Source organism: Mercenaria mercenaria, chromosome 2 (genome assembly GCF_021730395.1).
Source record: "Mercenaria mercenaria strain notata chromosome 2, MADL_Memer_1, whole genome shotgun sequence".
Classification (NCBI taxonomy): Eukaryota; Metazoa; Mollusca; class Bivalvia; order Venerida; family Veneridae; genus Mercenaria; species Mercenaria mercenaria.
In genome coordinates this window covers 49,808,469-49,827,029 of record NC_069362.1, presented here as the reverse complement: position 1 = coordinate 49,827,029, position 18,561 = coordinate 49,808,469, and the positions used below count along the sequence as shown (strand labels likewise).

Here is an 18,561-nt window from a genome sequence, read left to right as displayed (position 1 = left end):
TAATTTGTTAAATAGTTAATATAATTGAATTATTTTTATTTCCAGGATACTGATACTGATACCGATATACAAGTATCTCTGTTTATCATCTTTATTATCGTGAAAGAAACATTAAATCAATTATTACAGTCTGCAAACTTTCTTTTGGTTGTCCCATATTTAAAGGAACCCATCCCATAGACACCATGAGTATATTATAGCCGTGGCAGTACACCAAGGAAATATATATATCTGAAACGATGAACTCAAAAGTTAATAAATAAATAAATAAATAAATAAATAAATAAATAAAGTGGGGCTACCAAAGGTAGAACCACCGACCGTCCGTAAGCCAGTTGTATGGCTTTCTCACATGAAGAATTCAACGTCCAAATTGAGACTCGAACCCATATCGGTGAGGGGCAAGTGATTCGAAGTCAGCGACCTTATCAACTCGGCTACGGAGGCCTCAAAAATAATGTTGTTTCACTTTTTCGAACACAGGACCTGTGTCACAACAGTCCATTGCAAGCAGTTAATAAACAGTCTATCTAATACAACAGAGTGATGCTGAATGCATATTCAACCAAACAAGGCAGTCTGAAAGACAGCTAAATCCCCCGCCACTGCTATGGATAGTGAAAGGGTAAAACCTTTGATTTTAGCTGTGACCTTGACCTTGAACTGACACGGCTGACTCATGAATTCTGCACAACGTCTTGATGAGGTGATCATCTGACCAAAGTTTCATGAAAATCCTTCAAGGGGTTTAGGAGATACAGAGCTGAAACCTTTGACCTTCAGTTGTGACCTTGACTTTGAGTTGACATGGCTGTCTCATGAGTTCTTGATGAGGTGATCATTTGACCAAAGTTTGATGAAAATCCTTCAAAGGGTTAAGGAGATACAGAGTGGACACCAAATGGAAGGCTCAAACCTTCGACCCATAGTTGACCTTGAGCTGGCATGGTTGACTCATCGTCTTGATGAGGTAATCATTTGACCCAGGTTTTATAAAATTCCTTCAAGGGGTTTAGGAGATATAGAGTGGACACGAAATGGAAGGCTAAAACCTTTGATCTTCAGTTGTGACCTTGACCTTGAGCTGACATGGCTGACTCATAAGTTCTGCACATCGCCTTGATGAGGTGATCGTTTGACCCAAGTTTGATGAAAATCCTTCAAGGGGTTTAGGAGATATAGAGCGGACACAAAATGGAAGGTTCAAACCTTTGACCCTAAGTTGTGACCTTGACCTTGAGCCGGCATGACTGACTCATGGGTTCTGCACATCGTCTTGATGAGGTGATCATTTGACCCAAGTTTTATAAAATTCCTTCAAGGGGTTTAAGAGATATAGAGCGGACAAAAAATGGAAGGCTCAAACCTTTGACCTTGAGTTGTGACCTTGACCTTGAGCCGGCATGGCTGACTCATGGGTTCTGCACATCGTCTTGATGAGGTGATCATTTGACCCAAGTTTTATAAAATTCCTTCAAGGGGAGATATAGAGCGGACACAAAATGGAAGGCTCAAACCTTTGACCTTGAGTTGTGACCTTGACCTTGAACCGACAAGGCTGACTCATGGGTTCTGCACATCGTCTTGATGAGGTGATCATTTGACCCAAGTTTCATGAAAATCCTTCAAGGGGTTTAGGAGATATGGACCGGACACGAATTTGTTACGGACGGAAGGACGGAAGTACGGAAGGACGGACGGAAGGACGGACGGACGGACGGACGGAAGGACGGACGCAGACCATTCCTATAATCCCTCCGCCACGGCGGGGGATTAATAAATTTGACATATTCCTCGAACACGTGGCATTACAATTTCTCTGAAGGATTTCAATTTTACAAAACCGATTTTCACTTTGTTTCAATTTTCGTAAGCTGCATTTTTCAATTCATCGCTTTGACAGAGCAGTGATTAGTTAAGATACATATCAATTTCTTGTATCATTACGGCGCCAGCTTGCCTGATATTATTTCTTTGCAACGTGAAACACTTCCCCTCAATGATCGCATCAGCGAAATATGTGTTTTCGCAAAAACCATACGAATAGGAAAAGTCATCTATTTTGTCTGTTTTGGCGGTGTATGGCTATTCTATTCGGTTAATTAATTTCTCTCGGGAAAGTCTTTTTTCTCAATTGCATATTTGTGTGGTTATTATGATGGGTCCGTCACAATTGTAATGCTTTCAGTGTCGTCTGTGATCTATTGATTGATTTATTTATTTGACATATCACTGGTTTGTTTGTACTTGTGCATGCCTGGGAGACAATGGATCGTGTAAGGAGCGGACAATCTGTCAAAGTGCCTATGGTGGATGGACGACAGAGCTTCTTGGTCCCTCAAGAGACCTCTTTTCATGTATTGGCTTTAGGAATGAATGCACTAGTATACAGTTCAACTTATTTTTTATCTGTTTGATTGTCTTAGGAAGGAATGTATTTGAAAGTTATCGTTAAATACACAACATGAACGCATTATGTTTAGTAAGTGCATTTTAAATGTAATAGAAAAGTATTTAAGAATGTCTAAGATGGAATTTAGGCGTCTTCATTTAAGAGGACTCCATGGCCGAGTCACTTCGAATCAGTTGCCCGTCACCGATGTGGGTTCGAAACCTTGCTTGAATGTAGAACTCTGCGTGTGAGAAAGCAATCAAGATGACTTACGGAAGATGGATGTTTCTAGCCAGGTGTCTATGCATTAAAGGCATACAGACACTAAATAGAAAAATGGCGCGAAAAATAATTGTAGTCGCATAATGGCGGATACAAATAATCCTCAGTTTTTTTGTGCTCTGTAGAGCTATTTTCCTTATTTTCTTTGCATTTTTTTTGCTAAAATCACACGACAGATCTATGCTTGACACGTAGGTAGCATTTTCATAATGAAATAACATTATAAAATTTTTCATGGAAACTTAGATCATACACCACCAGTATAAGTTGGGGTCTCATTTTTTAGCTGATTTTGCAGTTTGTGTATTTGACTGATGCATCAAACATGACCCCCAGTTTTCTTTTGATTTTAAGTTAGCACTGACAATATTCTTCAAGAAAATGTAAGTTACAGACATTTAAAATGGGTCCTGATGTGTGCTGCAGTCATTGAAAATAGATCAATTTTATATAGAATAAAGAACAACAACTATTTAGTGTGTTATAACCTAAACAATGCCTGGAGGGGAACCCGGTGACTCCTAGCATCAACAAAAGTCATTGTTTGCAATTATCCAAAATTCAGTATATTGAAAGCGATAATTATGTGAAGACTTTGACTCAGTATATATATGTATTGACCAATATCATGTTGATACTATCTGGTTAAATGTACATTACCATGTTAATTTGATATCTATGTTTTTATGATCAAGTATAATAATAATAATAAAAAAGAATTACACCATGGCCGTTAAACAAGGAAAGTCAATCTATATATATTCTGCAATAAACAACGGTTGACGCGCGGACCGGTAAGAGCATTATGACGCCAATTATGTAGCATGCTAATTTGATATCTGTGTTTATATGATCAAGTATAATAAAACGAAACCTTATCATAATGTTCACAAAATTCATGATTCATAATCACACAATTTAGATACTGTTAGATTTCTGATAAATTGAAGTAAATGCTAATTATATTCAATTCAAATTGATAACATATCATATCTTTAAAAAAACAACAAGATATCATCACATGTCATCAGCCGCCCAACGCAACAAAATGATGATGGGACATTGTTGCAAGATGTAATGCCGGTTAATTCGGCATTAAACACCTTTATGTTTCGGTACATTAGTTCAGATGAAAGCGTTACCACCCTCTAATGTAACCGTTTGCTTCACAGCGTGTGTAACAAATCACATTATAAGCTTGCATCACATGTCAAACTTTTATAGCTGGAGCTCAATGTGTTAAATGTACGAATTTGGACAATCTGTATCATTAAAACCTGATTATGGCTCTGTTAGTACCGTGTCTGACCACATCTAAGTATTCGCGCTTTTCGTGCTACGGTATTTTTGGAGAATGAGACACGCCCATCCCGTCTTAAGTATTATTGTTAAGTAATTGGCCATTAACAGGGTGTTTATTTTCGGATGATAGTGGTCAAATCATGCGCGATGGTCAGTGTTATTGAGCAAATTGATTGTCATGATATGAATAAGACGTTTGGTGAAGTCTTTATTGAATCTATTTCGGGATCATTCCCGTTTCTGCGTTCCATAGTTACATCGCATAATTAGGTTTAGATACAATGACTTTCCCTTTCACAATTTCTTCACTAATATTTTTTTCAGTTCCGTACACTGGACAGACTGCTTGGGCAAATTGAAAGTTTTAAAATCAATTTCTTTAATTTCAGAGGGTAATAAACTAGGAACGATATGTTATTAATAAAACATCCACATGTTTTTGGCTATTATTTATCTTTAAAAACATTTTTGCCTGTAATACTCGCATGCTCTTTTTATATGCTGTCGCTTTTTCTGGAATCACAGCGCAGTAAAATAAATTTGCGGGCAGGCGAAAAAGAAAATATTTGCATGTTTCAAAATTAATATTCCCCTCTTTTATTTCTTATGATTCGCCCACCATTGTTTTTGTTAACATTTATCGTTTGGACTTGTCGGTTAAACTGAGTTAAAATGCTCATTTTATTGCCGTCTTGCACAATGTTCTATTGTTACTATACGATGTAATTGCGACCGCTGGCAATATCTTAATTTGATATAAAACACATTTTCATTATTTCCCAATATCATACCGTATTCAATTAAAGTGTAATTAATATGCAAATGGATATAATTATCAGTTATAACAACAATTAAGTCACGTGCAGAACTGGCGCGAAACCGGTCAGACCGACAGGCTTAAAATTAGCAACAATCTGTTCTTGCAGCAGACAGATGTACAACTTTGTCATAATGTAATTATTTACAAATTAATTTCTGTTTAAATTGTATCAGTTCTGTATGATAACCGCACACATTTTGTTCCATGAAATTTTGCAGAGCCGTTTAAAAATATCACTCACGGTAATCTACGGATGAAACGATTTTCTGCTTTCTTTTCCTTTATCGCATCATTCTATATCTTACCATTAGTTTTTTTTTTCTGTCAGTGTAATATCGGAAAACACCGTTGTTTATATATGAAGGTATTTAACACACTGACTACATTTAGTAGTTTATTATCTTAATGAACTATAAAATGTAAAATAGTTTCGCGCTTATATTTTTTCTAATTAACTAGAAAAAAAATCTTAACAATATGACGAAAATAAAATTTCTGGGAACTATTCCTAAGATCTTCCAAAGAATTTAAAAACAAAACGAAACGGTCTTGATAAAATCTTTCAAACGGGTTTGTCAAGATTTCGCACACGCTTGTCCATTTTCAAACCCGCTACAAATTAGCAATGGTGGTTTCAATCTGACAGCCCAATCAAAATAAATACGTTATGATACGAGGACGAATTAGGCCGACAGAAGGTGCTTAAAATTTAGTTTTCATTAACAATTTCAAATATTCTTGCGATCAGTGCGATGACAAAAGGCGATTAAACGGCCCTAATACCATAGGGTCTGTAACAAAATGAGCATATTTGATTATGAAAATGAGCGAGATTAATACCGAGTCAGTCCATATGTTCAGTACTTGAGAATTTTATAGAGGCAAGTGGTTCACGGTTATTGTTTCTAATTTTCAAAGAAGGGTGACTGTTTTTGAGTGTCCGGTTTGCAGAACACTACATAAGCCCGCGGAGAGATGAACACGCACACTTCATATATTAACTAAATGTTTCAAATAGCAAAGTCTTTTATACGAAAATGATAAAAAGTAATATTAAAAGTTTCTTTCCAGTTTCTATATTAATTTATCTTTTGCTAATATTTTTCTATATATATAATAAATAGCAAAAGCAAATTTGAAAAATTCTTTACCGTTCTAGTACTGTTTTACATATTGCCACTATTCCGTTATTAATTAATCAGCAAAAACCAATAATAATAATAATAATAATAATAATAATAATAATAATAATGATAATAATAATCGAATTCGAATCTACGACCTGGGTGTTTTGGAGCTAGTCATTTAACAGTACACGTGGCAATAAATATCTATTTTAACCTTTTTGTGCCAACATTTGCTTAAATCCTGTTCAATTTCTTTTAAATCTCAGATTTAATGAGCAAGAGGGCAAAAAGATATAAAGGAATCATCTAAAGGTGATCATTCACATCTGAGCAACATTTTATGACATATTTTCACTTTTCCTATCAAATAATAGAGATTTATTTACTGAGCAAAACAATCCAACACATAGGGTTAAATCCGTATTAGAAATGTATATTTTAGTGCTTTTACATGTATAAAAATTTGTAATTACACCCATTTTAAACTTTAAAAATATTTCATAAAGTTGACTTTTTATTTTAATTTCAATGTAATTTTTAGTTTTCATTTGCATTTAATACATAATGAGATGTTTTCAACAATGTAAACAAAAAGACAAGTTTTTGAAACCTTATTTATCTCCGGAATTCATTTATGTCCAGTCTATCTTGGTTGCGCAACAGCAAAGGGAGGCTATGATTTTTTTTCAAACTAAATTTAGATATTGTTAATGAAATCTGTGGCAAATAAAATATACTATTCTTTTTGAGTTCTTAATATTTCCTAGGCTAAGTGTATTCATTAAATGTTTTCTTATGCTAAAATTACTCTATCTTGGTTGGTCATCAAGGATAGGAAATCAAACTTCAAAAATATCTCCCCGAAAATATGTAACACGTATGACGGACCCAGTGAACAATAAATAAGAGCAAATAACCATAATTATGGTTATTAATACCATATTATAATATTATCATATTATGATGATAACGTTTTGACCAAAGTTTGGACCTTTAATGTAAAATACATTGTATAGAAAAAACAAACAGAAGCTAAACCTGGAGGTCGTTGGTTCGAAATCACCTACTGGATTTTTTTTCCAGAATGTGGATTCCAGTATGAAGCAAAATAAATTAGTATTAACCAAAGCAAATGAATATTTTATCCGGTTTAATTCACCGTTTTATAAATACGGTGGGATGCGACAAATGTCACCAAGCACTAACAGATTTTCTCAGCCATACATCCTAGAGATCTGATGCGAAGCATTGTCAAGGTGTATGCTCTTTTTCATTTCAAAGCCGCTAAGTGTTCTTTTTCAAGTTCTGAAGGCCAACGCCTGACACAAATTCGCTATACATCTTCATAATACCCTCTAATAATGACTAACTTGTCGCCCCCTACTGGAATAGATCATTAATTGATGGCGGTGTTTTAGCGCAATGGTCTGTTAGAGAACAATACGCTATGGTTTCATTACATGGTCCATAGTAATTAATGCTACAATAAAACCAACCATTTGTAATTTTGAGGTAATAGAATAAGAATGCCCACCGCATCTGTGTTGCTTTTCGTGGTCGGTTATATTTGATAGTTAAACGTTGAAATTCCAAGGCCGAAAGTGTACGCCTATGTATAAACATCAACATTAGATGCTCCGACGATTTAAGACTCAAATTTGCTGAACTTAAAGATAACATAATATATGTAAGTTACCACACAGTGGGTTTTGTCTTTGTTTTATTCTTCTTTGTACTAAAACTCAGGTCTGCTTCAAGTAAACGTTTAGCTATCTTTATGTACATTTTGTATTTTTACTATTGCATACTTCTCGAGTATTCCTAAAAACAAACGGCTTGCAGACGTATTGCTTATACTGGTTCAATACTAAATGCTTTCTCAGTTGCTTTCATGTTATTTTTGCTAAGCTAAACTGGAACTACTTATCTCCGTTTAAACAATTTTATACGTAATTTCTTTATTAGCCTAATCCAAATGTATAAAAATAATTAGAAATTGATAAATAGTTTTGCTACCTTCTTCCATTTTTTATGAAATGACGAATAAAGCGTATTGCCTTCATAATGTTTTCAGTTCATTTACGAAATACATTGCTGAGTAAAATGCCGCCGGATACCCGCCTCACGCTGTCTCATACTGGAATTGGCAGATGGTTGAAAAACAACTTAACAAGCCTCATTTATTGATCTGAAAACTTTAATCTCTCCGAAGGGCACTTCCGTGATCCCTAGTTTAACACCAACAGTCTCTCAAACATGCGAAGACAAAATAGAAATTAGCCTCGTATTGGCGCTTCACATATGCCCGGATGAACATAAAGTGTTCCTGGCTCTCCAGCCGCAAGGGCGAATTCGGCGCATCGTAAGAATCATCGGGTTATGAAGAGTGCTAAAACTATTTCGAAAACAAGGTATTCCAATTCAATTTTCATGGTAATTAGATTTTAGTTTGAGCATGAATAGTGTGGTGACCATTATAGAGATTTAAGAGATTGAATTCCAGGATTAAATGAAGCTCGAATTGTGATGCACCTTTTGACAAATATTGTCATTAAAATGAAATAAAAATCAACATTGACAAACGGCTCGATCATTGCTACAAATTGACAAGGAATGTTCTTTGACATTCGACCTTAAAGTTATAACAACCTTGCTACTTCTTGAACGGGATCACTTTATTTCGCGATATATTGCAATCCAAAGATGTCTATGGCAGTCCGTGTATAAAATCGACTCGTCAAAAAGCATTATCATTTCACACCGTTTAGTTTCTAAGAATTGCATTATTTAGAAAAGAACCATTGGAAGTGTTTTGATAACACCTAAGGAATTGAACGAGAAGTTATTGGTACATAAAGACAATCAAACATTTAATTATGATTGCAAAACAGTGAGAAAAATCAATTTAAGAAATATATTTAATGTGTTAAATTGTTGTGCCTAGAAATCTTCAGTGATGTTACAATGTATCGGCGACTAATACGAAATCCAAATATGTGAAGAAATGAAACTATAATTTCGTGTTACGAATACGCCAAAGCAAGAGATACATCAAAAGCTATTGTATCTTTACATCTCGCCACATCCAATACCGAATGCTCATTAAAACAAGTGGGAGGAGTGAGCGCCAAATTGTGGCGGCCGGCGTTAACATATCGCTAACAAGTAACAAACGATTGGTTAAAGAACCCTCCTTATGGTCTCTTCGTTTCCGATATGGAAATTAAAGCTGCTCTTAAAACTGGTATTCGGTAAAGACAATACGGTCATAGATTGTATCTCCCTAAAAGATAAAAACGAGGCGAAGGAAGATTACTTTCAATGGGAGATTATGCGGGCCTAGCGATTTTGTTTTTTGAAATAAACACTGATCTTTAAATTGTCATACTTTACTCCCAGAGCGTTTTAATTTCTAATTTGCGAACTGAATATACCCGCATATTTCTCAGATGTCTTGTGCTTAAAAGAATTGCGTTTAGATTAGAAATTCCAAAGGATTTTAAATTGTGATACAAAAGGAGTCGTATAAACCGACGTCATTTTCATTGGTAAGTTGCGACATATTTTCTGATTTAGCTTAATTTAGTTTTTTTTTCGTTATATTTACTGTTTCTTAATCTAAATTTTCTTTTCCCACGTATTTTTCTGTTTAAAATAATTTCAGCACTTTAATAATCTTTTATTTCCTTAGTTTTTAAAGTTTAATAAGCTTTATATTTTAAAACGAGTTTCTATCTTCGTTTACCAAAATATATTATTTTAATCTTTGCTTAATATTCTCTTTAGATATAATATGTCTAATATAAAGTAAGACTTTATGGTGAACGTATGTTTTTTTCTTATGTTCTGGACTTTAAATCACGTGTTATCTAAACATCTTTATACATTTGTCTAACATCAGCTGTGCCTCGCGGACAAATATCATATTTATAAGAGTTATTTAAAAAAAAGATACAGTACATTTATCTTATCTTGATTTATTCTGTTCTCAAAATATTGCTGTTGAAATACGATGTAATTGAAACTTTTGTTACTCGTTCTAACATCATTTTAAGCCTGTAATTTTTACAACACCTGTCACGACCCCAACCTCGAGTTAGGGACCGGGCCTGTAATTTTGTTGTACGCCCAGAGGTGTTATGATGAATGGACCTAATTTGTTACAAGTGGTAGACAAATATGTTACGATTCATTTTATGTAAATGATTGCATTTGATATTAAATCAAAGTTTATTTAGATGTTTATAAAGGTGTCCGAATTTCGTTTGAAAAGATTTTGTTTATCTTTACTATAATTTATGTTTTGAAAATTAAGGGTTGAAAGGTTAATAAATTATATACTCTGGGGCTACTGTGGATGAAATAATTGAATGTATGTATTAATGACATATAACTTTAAACTTTTAAGTCTTAAGGATATACTTGGTTGGGAAGGGGAGGAGTTTGACTTAGCTCAATTTAGTACGAGACCAGATTTTAATGAATAAAGCCAGAAAATTATGTTTAATTCGATCAGTTTTGCCAATATAAATACTTTAATTCAGAATAAAATGCAATTTGGTTAAACAAAGTAATAAATGCAAGAATACATTAACGCAATATATAAAAAAGCAAAAGGATCGAGTCACATATACCAATATTAGAGAGTTAGCCATTTAGATTGAAACAATTGTGTTGTTATTATTGCAGTATGGCATGCTGAAATGCAATTAAGAATGCAAACTACAGGAAGTAAAAACAAACAAAATGTTCTTATTTCACTTACGTAGTTCCTGTTTAGAGTAATATTGCACGAAAAAATGGCAATGTTAATGGCTGATTATACTTTTCATTTCATTTTTTAACGTTAAGTGGACACAATGTAGCTAACTTCTGCTGTCGTCTGCAAACATCTGCGATTTAAACATTTCAAAGACAAAATAATGGAATTCAAGAAAGACATATTTAGCTCGTATCAAATAAATAGTTATTTTTATAGTAATTCATTTGCTTCAAATTTATATATATATATTTATATATTAAAAAAAAGAAAGAAAAAAGACAAACATGACGATTCCACTTTGATACTGGACATCTTGTAATCCTAAAGTTGTTTTTAATTGGAGGTTCACGTTTCAGCAGATGCTTAAAACATCTTCAATCATTATCTACACGTCATTAATCATGTGACAGCAGGGGTCACGTGAGCCCATCATTATCGCTTTGTTCGGATTTGTTCTGGTTTCGTGGTCAAAACCAACATTTAAAGTCTTGTTAAGCCACTGGCATCATCATCGCTCATTCATATAAGGGGGATGAAACTTATCCCTTTTCAATGTTAAGTGGACTGGTGTTTTTGATATCAAAGTAAGCGGAAGTGATCCGTTTTGAGAGCCTGTGGTCGGTCCCTTTTTGCCGATTTGCGATCAGGGAAAATTCTTAATTGGTAGGCTGCTCTCTACATCTTCAAGTTATGCATATGTTACTTTGTTTAGCACGATTGATATTTTTGACCTTACAATCAAATGGAGAATTTAGTTCGTTTGTAATATATTAAAACACTTACGCTTACTATATTTGGCATTCAAAAGGAGTTTCTTATTTTATAGTTACAGAAAAAAACTTTTTGTTTACTATTTTATCTAGTCTTTATTAAACCTAGAAGAAATATAATATTATACATGTATATATTTTGTATTCATTTGTGTGATATATCTAATTTTATCTGTTCTTTTTTTTCAGAATGACATGGGAGTAACTGCTGAAACTGACGTAGATTACGGTCGGATTTACGGCCCGTTTCCAGCCGTCGGACATATACCACAATCTCACTTTATAGGATACCTTACCGCCGACGACAGACATGACACCGGCGGTGTAAAGGTAATATCATCATCACTAGATATCTTTTGATTAATACTGAGTTCGTACCAACTATTTCATGAAATATTTTTTCTGTCTATTGACCTTTTTTGAAGCACTCGATGTTTTTGTAATCTTTGAAGATAAATGTACTTAATAGATTTAACTCTTTGGTGTAGGACTTGAACACATGTGTCTTGCTTAAATCTTCTCAAGTACAGTAACTACCTTGCTTGCGCAGTCCGTATTTTATGCTGCGGTATATAATGAGAAACCGAGGATCGTACCGAACACTATATTACATGTTTCGTAACAATAAAGCAGTGAACATTTTTCATTGTTGGCTGTTTATCTTACTCTCTTACTAAATTTCTACACGATTATTTTCAGATATTTTGTTAATCATAAAAACAAATTTTACAAAATTAAATTGAATTTTTTAAAAATCATTTCTTAACACAACATCAACATTTCCGTCAGATGATGTAGAAACTCAGAAAAACAAAATGACTTTTTAAAAGTGATGTTTCTGTTTCAAACACTAATACTCTCGCTGAAAATTATTTTTATACATTTGAAAGTATTAACTTTATTCTTATCATATTTTGCCTGCCACTGGAAAATGGTATAAATAGCTAAGTTTAACATTTCGTATATTTTTCCACTGAGTGAGGTTATCATTTTTACATGTTAATTTGAACGGTCATTTTCCTCTCTTTATTTTGTAGAAATTCCAGCATAAATCATTTAGGTTAATATAATCTGTACTTATATTATGCTCTATATATTTCAGATTAATCTGAATGACACTGTATTGGGCAACACCTGGCTGCCGTACGTACACCCGGCTCGTACAGTAGATGAACAGAATATGGAGGCTTACATGAAGGATGGAAATATATTTTATAGGTAATGTCGCTGAAACATATAAATGTTGCGTACATAATCAGCATTCAAGCACTTAAATATTACTGAAGTACCATATATAAAGGTCAGGACCCTTTAATTATTTAGAAAAGAATGAAATTATGTTACAAATCTGTTCTATGAATGATATTTAATTTTTTTTTCTGCATTGGTCATCTGTTGGAATTTAAAAACAATGTTTGTTATAGTATCCTTAATGACTCAAACTTATTTCAGTATAGCTTTATGAATCATTTAAGTGATGGTTTTATATGATAACAAAACTCATATATAAAAGATATTTTATTCAAAATTGGATTTTATTAAAAAAATATAATATAGTTTTTTTACTATTTTACTGCTAGTATCATAGTTTCAAATGATCATTTTATCCAAAAAAAAAAAGGGCAACAAAATACATAATATAATGAAAGAAATCCATGTTTTGATTAATACATTTCTGAAAATATAAACTAAATAAACTTCTTTTTCGATGTGGATTTTATTTTTTTTCTTCTCAAAATCTGATAACAGCAACCATTTCTTCCATTGCCAAATAGGAAGCATTTACGACGAACACTGAACACTTAAGTTGGATAAGTAGTCTATGTGCATGCACATACTGTATTTATAACACGTTTTCAGTACTTGAAATGTCTTAGAATTAAAATTTATCCGGTTATTAATAAATAATTCAATAGATAGGGTTGGCAAAGGGGCGTGATAGAACTGAACATAATACAGGGAAATTGTGGTTTGAAATATCTCATTATAAATATTATTCACATACGTAATTCAAGATATAGTTCCGACTGTACTATCGACTGACCTCTTACCAACTGACCACTTATCGATTGACTGCTTACTAATTTAACTTTTACCGACTGCACAGCTGAGAACATGTCAGAAATGGCAGCTATGGTTAAAACGTCTCTTTCCAAATTTTTACATTACAGAACACATGTAAGTTTTCATAGATATTTAACCGCGGCTACCCAGAACAAAAAGAAAAAGCGTTTCTGTAATTATACTGGACCGAGAATCGAGACAACCGCAGCGGCTATGACCATGTGTTTTAAATTTAATAAGTACTTTATTATCATTTTCAGAACACTCCGAATTATTCGAGCCGGCGAAGAATTGTTGGTTTGGTATAGCAAGGACTTTGCCCAGATTCTTGAGATACCGTTGTCGAACATCGTCCAGAGAGAAGGTTGGTCATATTTAGTTTTAATGTCAAAATTTACTACAAAAATGTCAGTAACAAGAATTTTCCTTAACCTCTCTGTTATTAGACTATAGGTCAATACCATTCATATCTTACATCATTCTAACGACCTCCAGCATTCGTAATATGATAATATTTTTAATTTTCAGACTTGTTTCGTTTACTATGTTAAACGATTTTGACGTAATAGATTTATAATTTTTTTAATTTGACTTTATTTTTAGTGATATACTTACTCGTAAGCATTTTGTACAATTTTGAATTTCTTTTTTCGAAATTTTTTAAAATTCAGAATTTTAAGTAAGGAAAGTGCATTTTGTTCATGTAATTGACAATGTTAACATTCAGCCTGCTGGCGGCAAGTGATTCTGCCTTTGCGACCAAAACAGACTAAGTAAAGTCAGTAAATTTTCAGTGAACACCTCTTCTTATTATAAATGGCATTGCCAAAATTGAATGATGGACCTTTCCATTTTAGAAATTTAGCAGGCTAAAGGTTTAAAATAGCTTTGAAATTACAACAGTTTCTGTTAAACCTGGAGACCTTTAGAATGACATACAACTTGATCTTGTAAAATAAATTTGAAATCCACGAAACACTCTTTCATGGATTTTGTGGATCAAGCGATGTCTGCAAGGGTAGAGGTGCTTAATGTATTTTACACTTAACCTATAAGTTTGGTTCGAACTACAAATTAATGAAGTCATAACTGCATATCCTCAAATGACATCAGTACGTTAATTTTCTCGATGTAGCCGACTTCAGAGTAATTCAAATAAGCTTAAGCAGTACCTCGATCTAACTCACAACAGTTTAATTTCTCTAAATATTTGCCATTCGTAACGCAGAAACTTTTAAAATTTCAAACAATACATTTGCGTACTTTTATTATATTTTAATATTGCAATGTGATAATGTTGATCAATACTTTGATAAAGTAATACATAACGAGATATTCTTTCCCTAATTTAATACTTTTTTCCTACTTGAAATAAAATTACTTCAACATGTATCTGTAAAACAATTGTTCAACACGTTTTGGGTACTAAGTAACAACTATTTTCCTTCTGCAACATAAATAAAAACAACGGAAGGTAAATACTACACATACTTGTGTCGATGCTCTCTAGCTAATGAAATTAATTTTATTCTCCAATTTTCAGACAATGACACAAAACTTGTCTGTGACAAGTGTGGTGAAAAGTTCCGTTACATCTTTCCTCTGATGGCGCATCTACGCTTCCGGTGCACAAAGGTCGCCGGAAGTCAATATTCCAGCAACATCTCGCTCTCGCCAACAGCCAGTCACAGTAATTCTGCAGGAGAGTCAGGGACGGATAAACTTGCAATGAATAAGGATTCAAAAGGATTAAAGCGCAGTTTAGAGACTGATCCTATTGACTTGCAAAGAAAGAAACTATTTTTAGAAACAAGGGAGGAAAATAACAATGAGCAAACACCTGGAACTAGTCATGAAAAAAGTACCTCCCCTGGATCTATAAATGCAATCGGACAAACTGCGGTTAGAGATATAGGCAGTGCTTTTCGAAAAGTTGAAAAATCTTTTGTAAGGGAAAACATTTCACCAGTTGAAGATATTCAGCTCTCCAATAAACATTCACATAGCTTGAATGAAACGAAGATGACCTTACACAAGGAACATGAAATAATTGCAAGACACTTATATAATAAAGGCATGTTGCCACAAAGTTCAGTGACAAACGGCTTACCTGTCGGGCTTGGAATGTTGAGTCCTGGCTGGATGGCTCCAGTTTCATCTGTTGCACACTCTTACTTAGACCCGCGCGTGTATTCTGAGCGCGTGCAAGTGTCGGCTGTCAACAAACCGCAGATGGTTAGTCCTGTAGGTAACATAAACCAAGAGGCCATTAGAAATCTACAAAATGGAGATATGTTCAGTAAACAAATGTTAATGGAACAATTAAGGAAGTCCCATTTACCTTTCATGCCAACTGCCAACCCTATGGTTGAAAAAATCCTACAGACGGCCACTCCCACAATGGTCCAACGGCCTATACAACCCGTATCATTGGCACAGAACTGGTGCGCCAAGTGTAACGCGACATTCCGTATGACCAGTGATCTCGTTTATCACATGAGATCTCATCATAAACGAGAGTTTGATCCAATTAAGAAAAAGCGAGAAGATAAACTACAGTGTAACGTGTGTAAGGAAACTTTTAAGGAACGTCATCACTTGACACGTCATATGACGTCACATACGTAAAGAACAGGTTCTATTAAAAAACAGTATGTGGAGTCAAGATCACAATGTGCCAAATAAAAACAACTGCTGAAATATATGAAAGCCAGACTGTTTTGTATTAAAAAACGGCTGATCCTTCGTCTACAGTAGATTTTCTAGATATTTCCCTGCGTGTTTGTAATAATCTTTCGGGTATTTTTGAAAATAACATGGAATTATATATATGTTTTATCAGTTTAGCTGGAGACACGATAAATTTTCATCACCATTTGCACGGTTATTCTTATTTTATTAGTCCACCACTGATGTGAGGGAACTTTTAGTTTGTCCCCGTCTATTTTGCCGCCGTCTTTTCTCTCGTCCTCCACCTTAAAACGTGTATCCCATAAGAACTTTAAAAAATGACATAAACTTAATTCTGTGATAAATCTAAAGGAATAAGATATTTCATCATGAATTTTAAAAGAATCTAAAGATTTTGCGTTGAAATGATTACATAGATGGAATTATATGCACACGGTTTTATTTTGTCCTTTCGTTCGTTGGTCTATTGGCCTATCCGCCAGTCATAAAACGACAAAGTGCAACAGATTATTTTCGGAAAGTCTGGGAGATAGGTAGAAGACATTACAAAGAATATACTGGTCATTTTACATTGCTGGAACGTGTTTGCTGTGCCAACACAAAAGTTATTCATATATTATGTTGATTTTTGACGGTTATAACTTAACTTGCATTTTTTTTATAGAAAGAGACATCCCTTTCTGACTATAAGTAATTAATTGCAAACTTTAATTTCATCAATACTATATCAGTAGGAAATCAGCGAATTTATTCTACGATCATAAATCACTTTTGAAAATACTGGTGCGTTAAAGTTAATGATTTGTCTACCTTTAATTCGTTTATTGATAAAGACTGCGTGAGAACTGTTGAATTACATTATGTGTTATTATTACGCTATTAAGATTTTCGTTTTTATATTTTGTTTGTTGTTTCTTCCTAAATGTATTTCGTAACAGGACAGAAACCTTTTAAAACACCAAAATAAATTAACTACATCAGTGTTCTATGATTGTGTTTCTCTTGTCGCAGCTCCAAAACCACGTGTATGTAAATGATCACGTTAAAATGACTTTCTGGTCGCATCTATAATTCAAGTTTCAGTATATCCAATGTACATTTTAAATATTAATAGCTGTTCAAGAATTTTTATAAACGCATTGATGTATTTCAAAGTTATTTTTTATTGATTATCCACTTTCTAACTGTTAAGGCATTTTAATTTAGCACAAATATCTGTTAATAAATTTGATGTGATTTAACTGAAAAAAAATGGTCAAGTACTGACACTGTGTGGGTGAACGTTCAGTTAAGTTGCAACCTCTCTAGAGTGTATATACTGTTAGAAACAAGGAAGATTTCATTTAATAGAGAACAACAGGCTACTGTCTTTTTGATGTTAGTTTTATAAGGCGAGGTTAATACGGGTTGGACGCGGCGAGGCTTACCGAGTCCTTCTGCCCATATCAACTGAGCCTGATAAATGATATAAAAAGACAATAGCCTGTTGTAATTATATTTAAGATGTAACCCAAACATCATTTATCTTATTTGGTAAAACTTCTTGTTTCTCTGCAAAGGATAATCCAGTCACATATATTCCATACCCCTTGTTTGGTTGACATGATGATATTGAAATTTTAGGCTTGACTGTAGCACAGTTTGACTTATGTGTAATGTAATACATTTGTGCTGACTGGGCATTCACGTACACCCAAAGCAGGGACGCTAAGGGCTAACAAATGCCCTTCTCTGTACTTTAAATACTCTCTTACCGCAATGTAACAGTATTTTTGCTGTACAGAGAATGTTTCTCTTGAGAGATTATTAATCCCCCGCCACAAGTGGGGGTTATAGGAATGGTCTCCGTCCTTCCGTCCTTCTGTCCATCCGTCCGTAACACTTTATGTCCGCTCTGTATCTCCTAAACCCCTTGAAGGACTTTCATGAAACTTGGGTCAAATGATCACCTCATCGGGACGATGTGCAGAATTTATGAGTCAGCCATGTCGGCTCAAGGTCAAGGTCACAACTCAAGGTCCATTTTGTGTCCGTTCTGTCTCTCCTTAACCCTTTAAAGGATTTTCATGAAACTTAGACCAAATGATCACCTCATCATGACAATGTGCAGAACTCCTAAGTCAGCCATGTCGGCTCAAGGTCAAGGTCACAACTAAAGGTCAAATGTTTGAGCGTTCCACTTTGTGTCCGCTCTGTATCTCCTGAACTCCTTGGAAGATTTTCATGAAACTTGGGTCAAATGATCACCTCATCAAGATAATGTGCAGAACTCATGAGTCGGCTCAAGGTCAGGGCCACAACTCAAGGTCAAAGGTTTGAGCTCTGTATCAAGGTCACAACTAAAGGTCAAA

General features: G+C 34.1%; 1 protein-coding gene across 1 annotated transcript; it reads left to right on the top strand.

The window, feature by feature from the left end:
* The first annotated feature begins 9,201 nt into the window (after positions 1 to 9,201).
* On the top strand, positions 9,202 to 16,248 carry LOC123562157 (uncharacterized). The gene is made up of 5 exons (XM_053523474.1): positions 9,202 to 9,471; positions 11,645 to 11,785; positions 12,558 to 12,673; positions 13,780 to 13,883; positions 15,063 to 16,248. Exons 2-5 carry the CDS (start codon positions 11,651 to 11,653, stop codon positions 16,145 to 16,147), a joined length of 1,440 nt encoding a protein of 479 aa, XP_053379449.1. The 5' UTR covers positions 9,202 to 9,471; positions 11,645 to 11,650; the 3' UTR covers positions 16,148 to 16,248.
* Positions 16,249 to 18,561: the final 2,313 nt, after the last annotated feature.

Bases quoted from the DNA above. Each gene is read 5' to 3' on its own strand.
- LOC123562157 (XM_053523474.1), top strand. From the start codon at position 11,651: ATGGGAGTAACTGCTGAAACTGACGTAGATTACGGTCGGATTTACGGC. The intron at 12,674-13,779 runs GTAATGTCGCTG...TATCATTTTCAG, and splicing joins GATGGAAATATATTTTATAG to AACACTCCGAATTATTCGAG. The intron at 13,884-15,062 runs GTTGGTCATATT...TCCAATTTTCAG, and splicing joins GAACATCGTCCAGAGAGAAG to ACAATGACACAAAACTTGTC.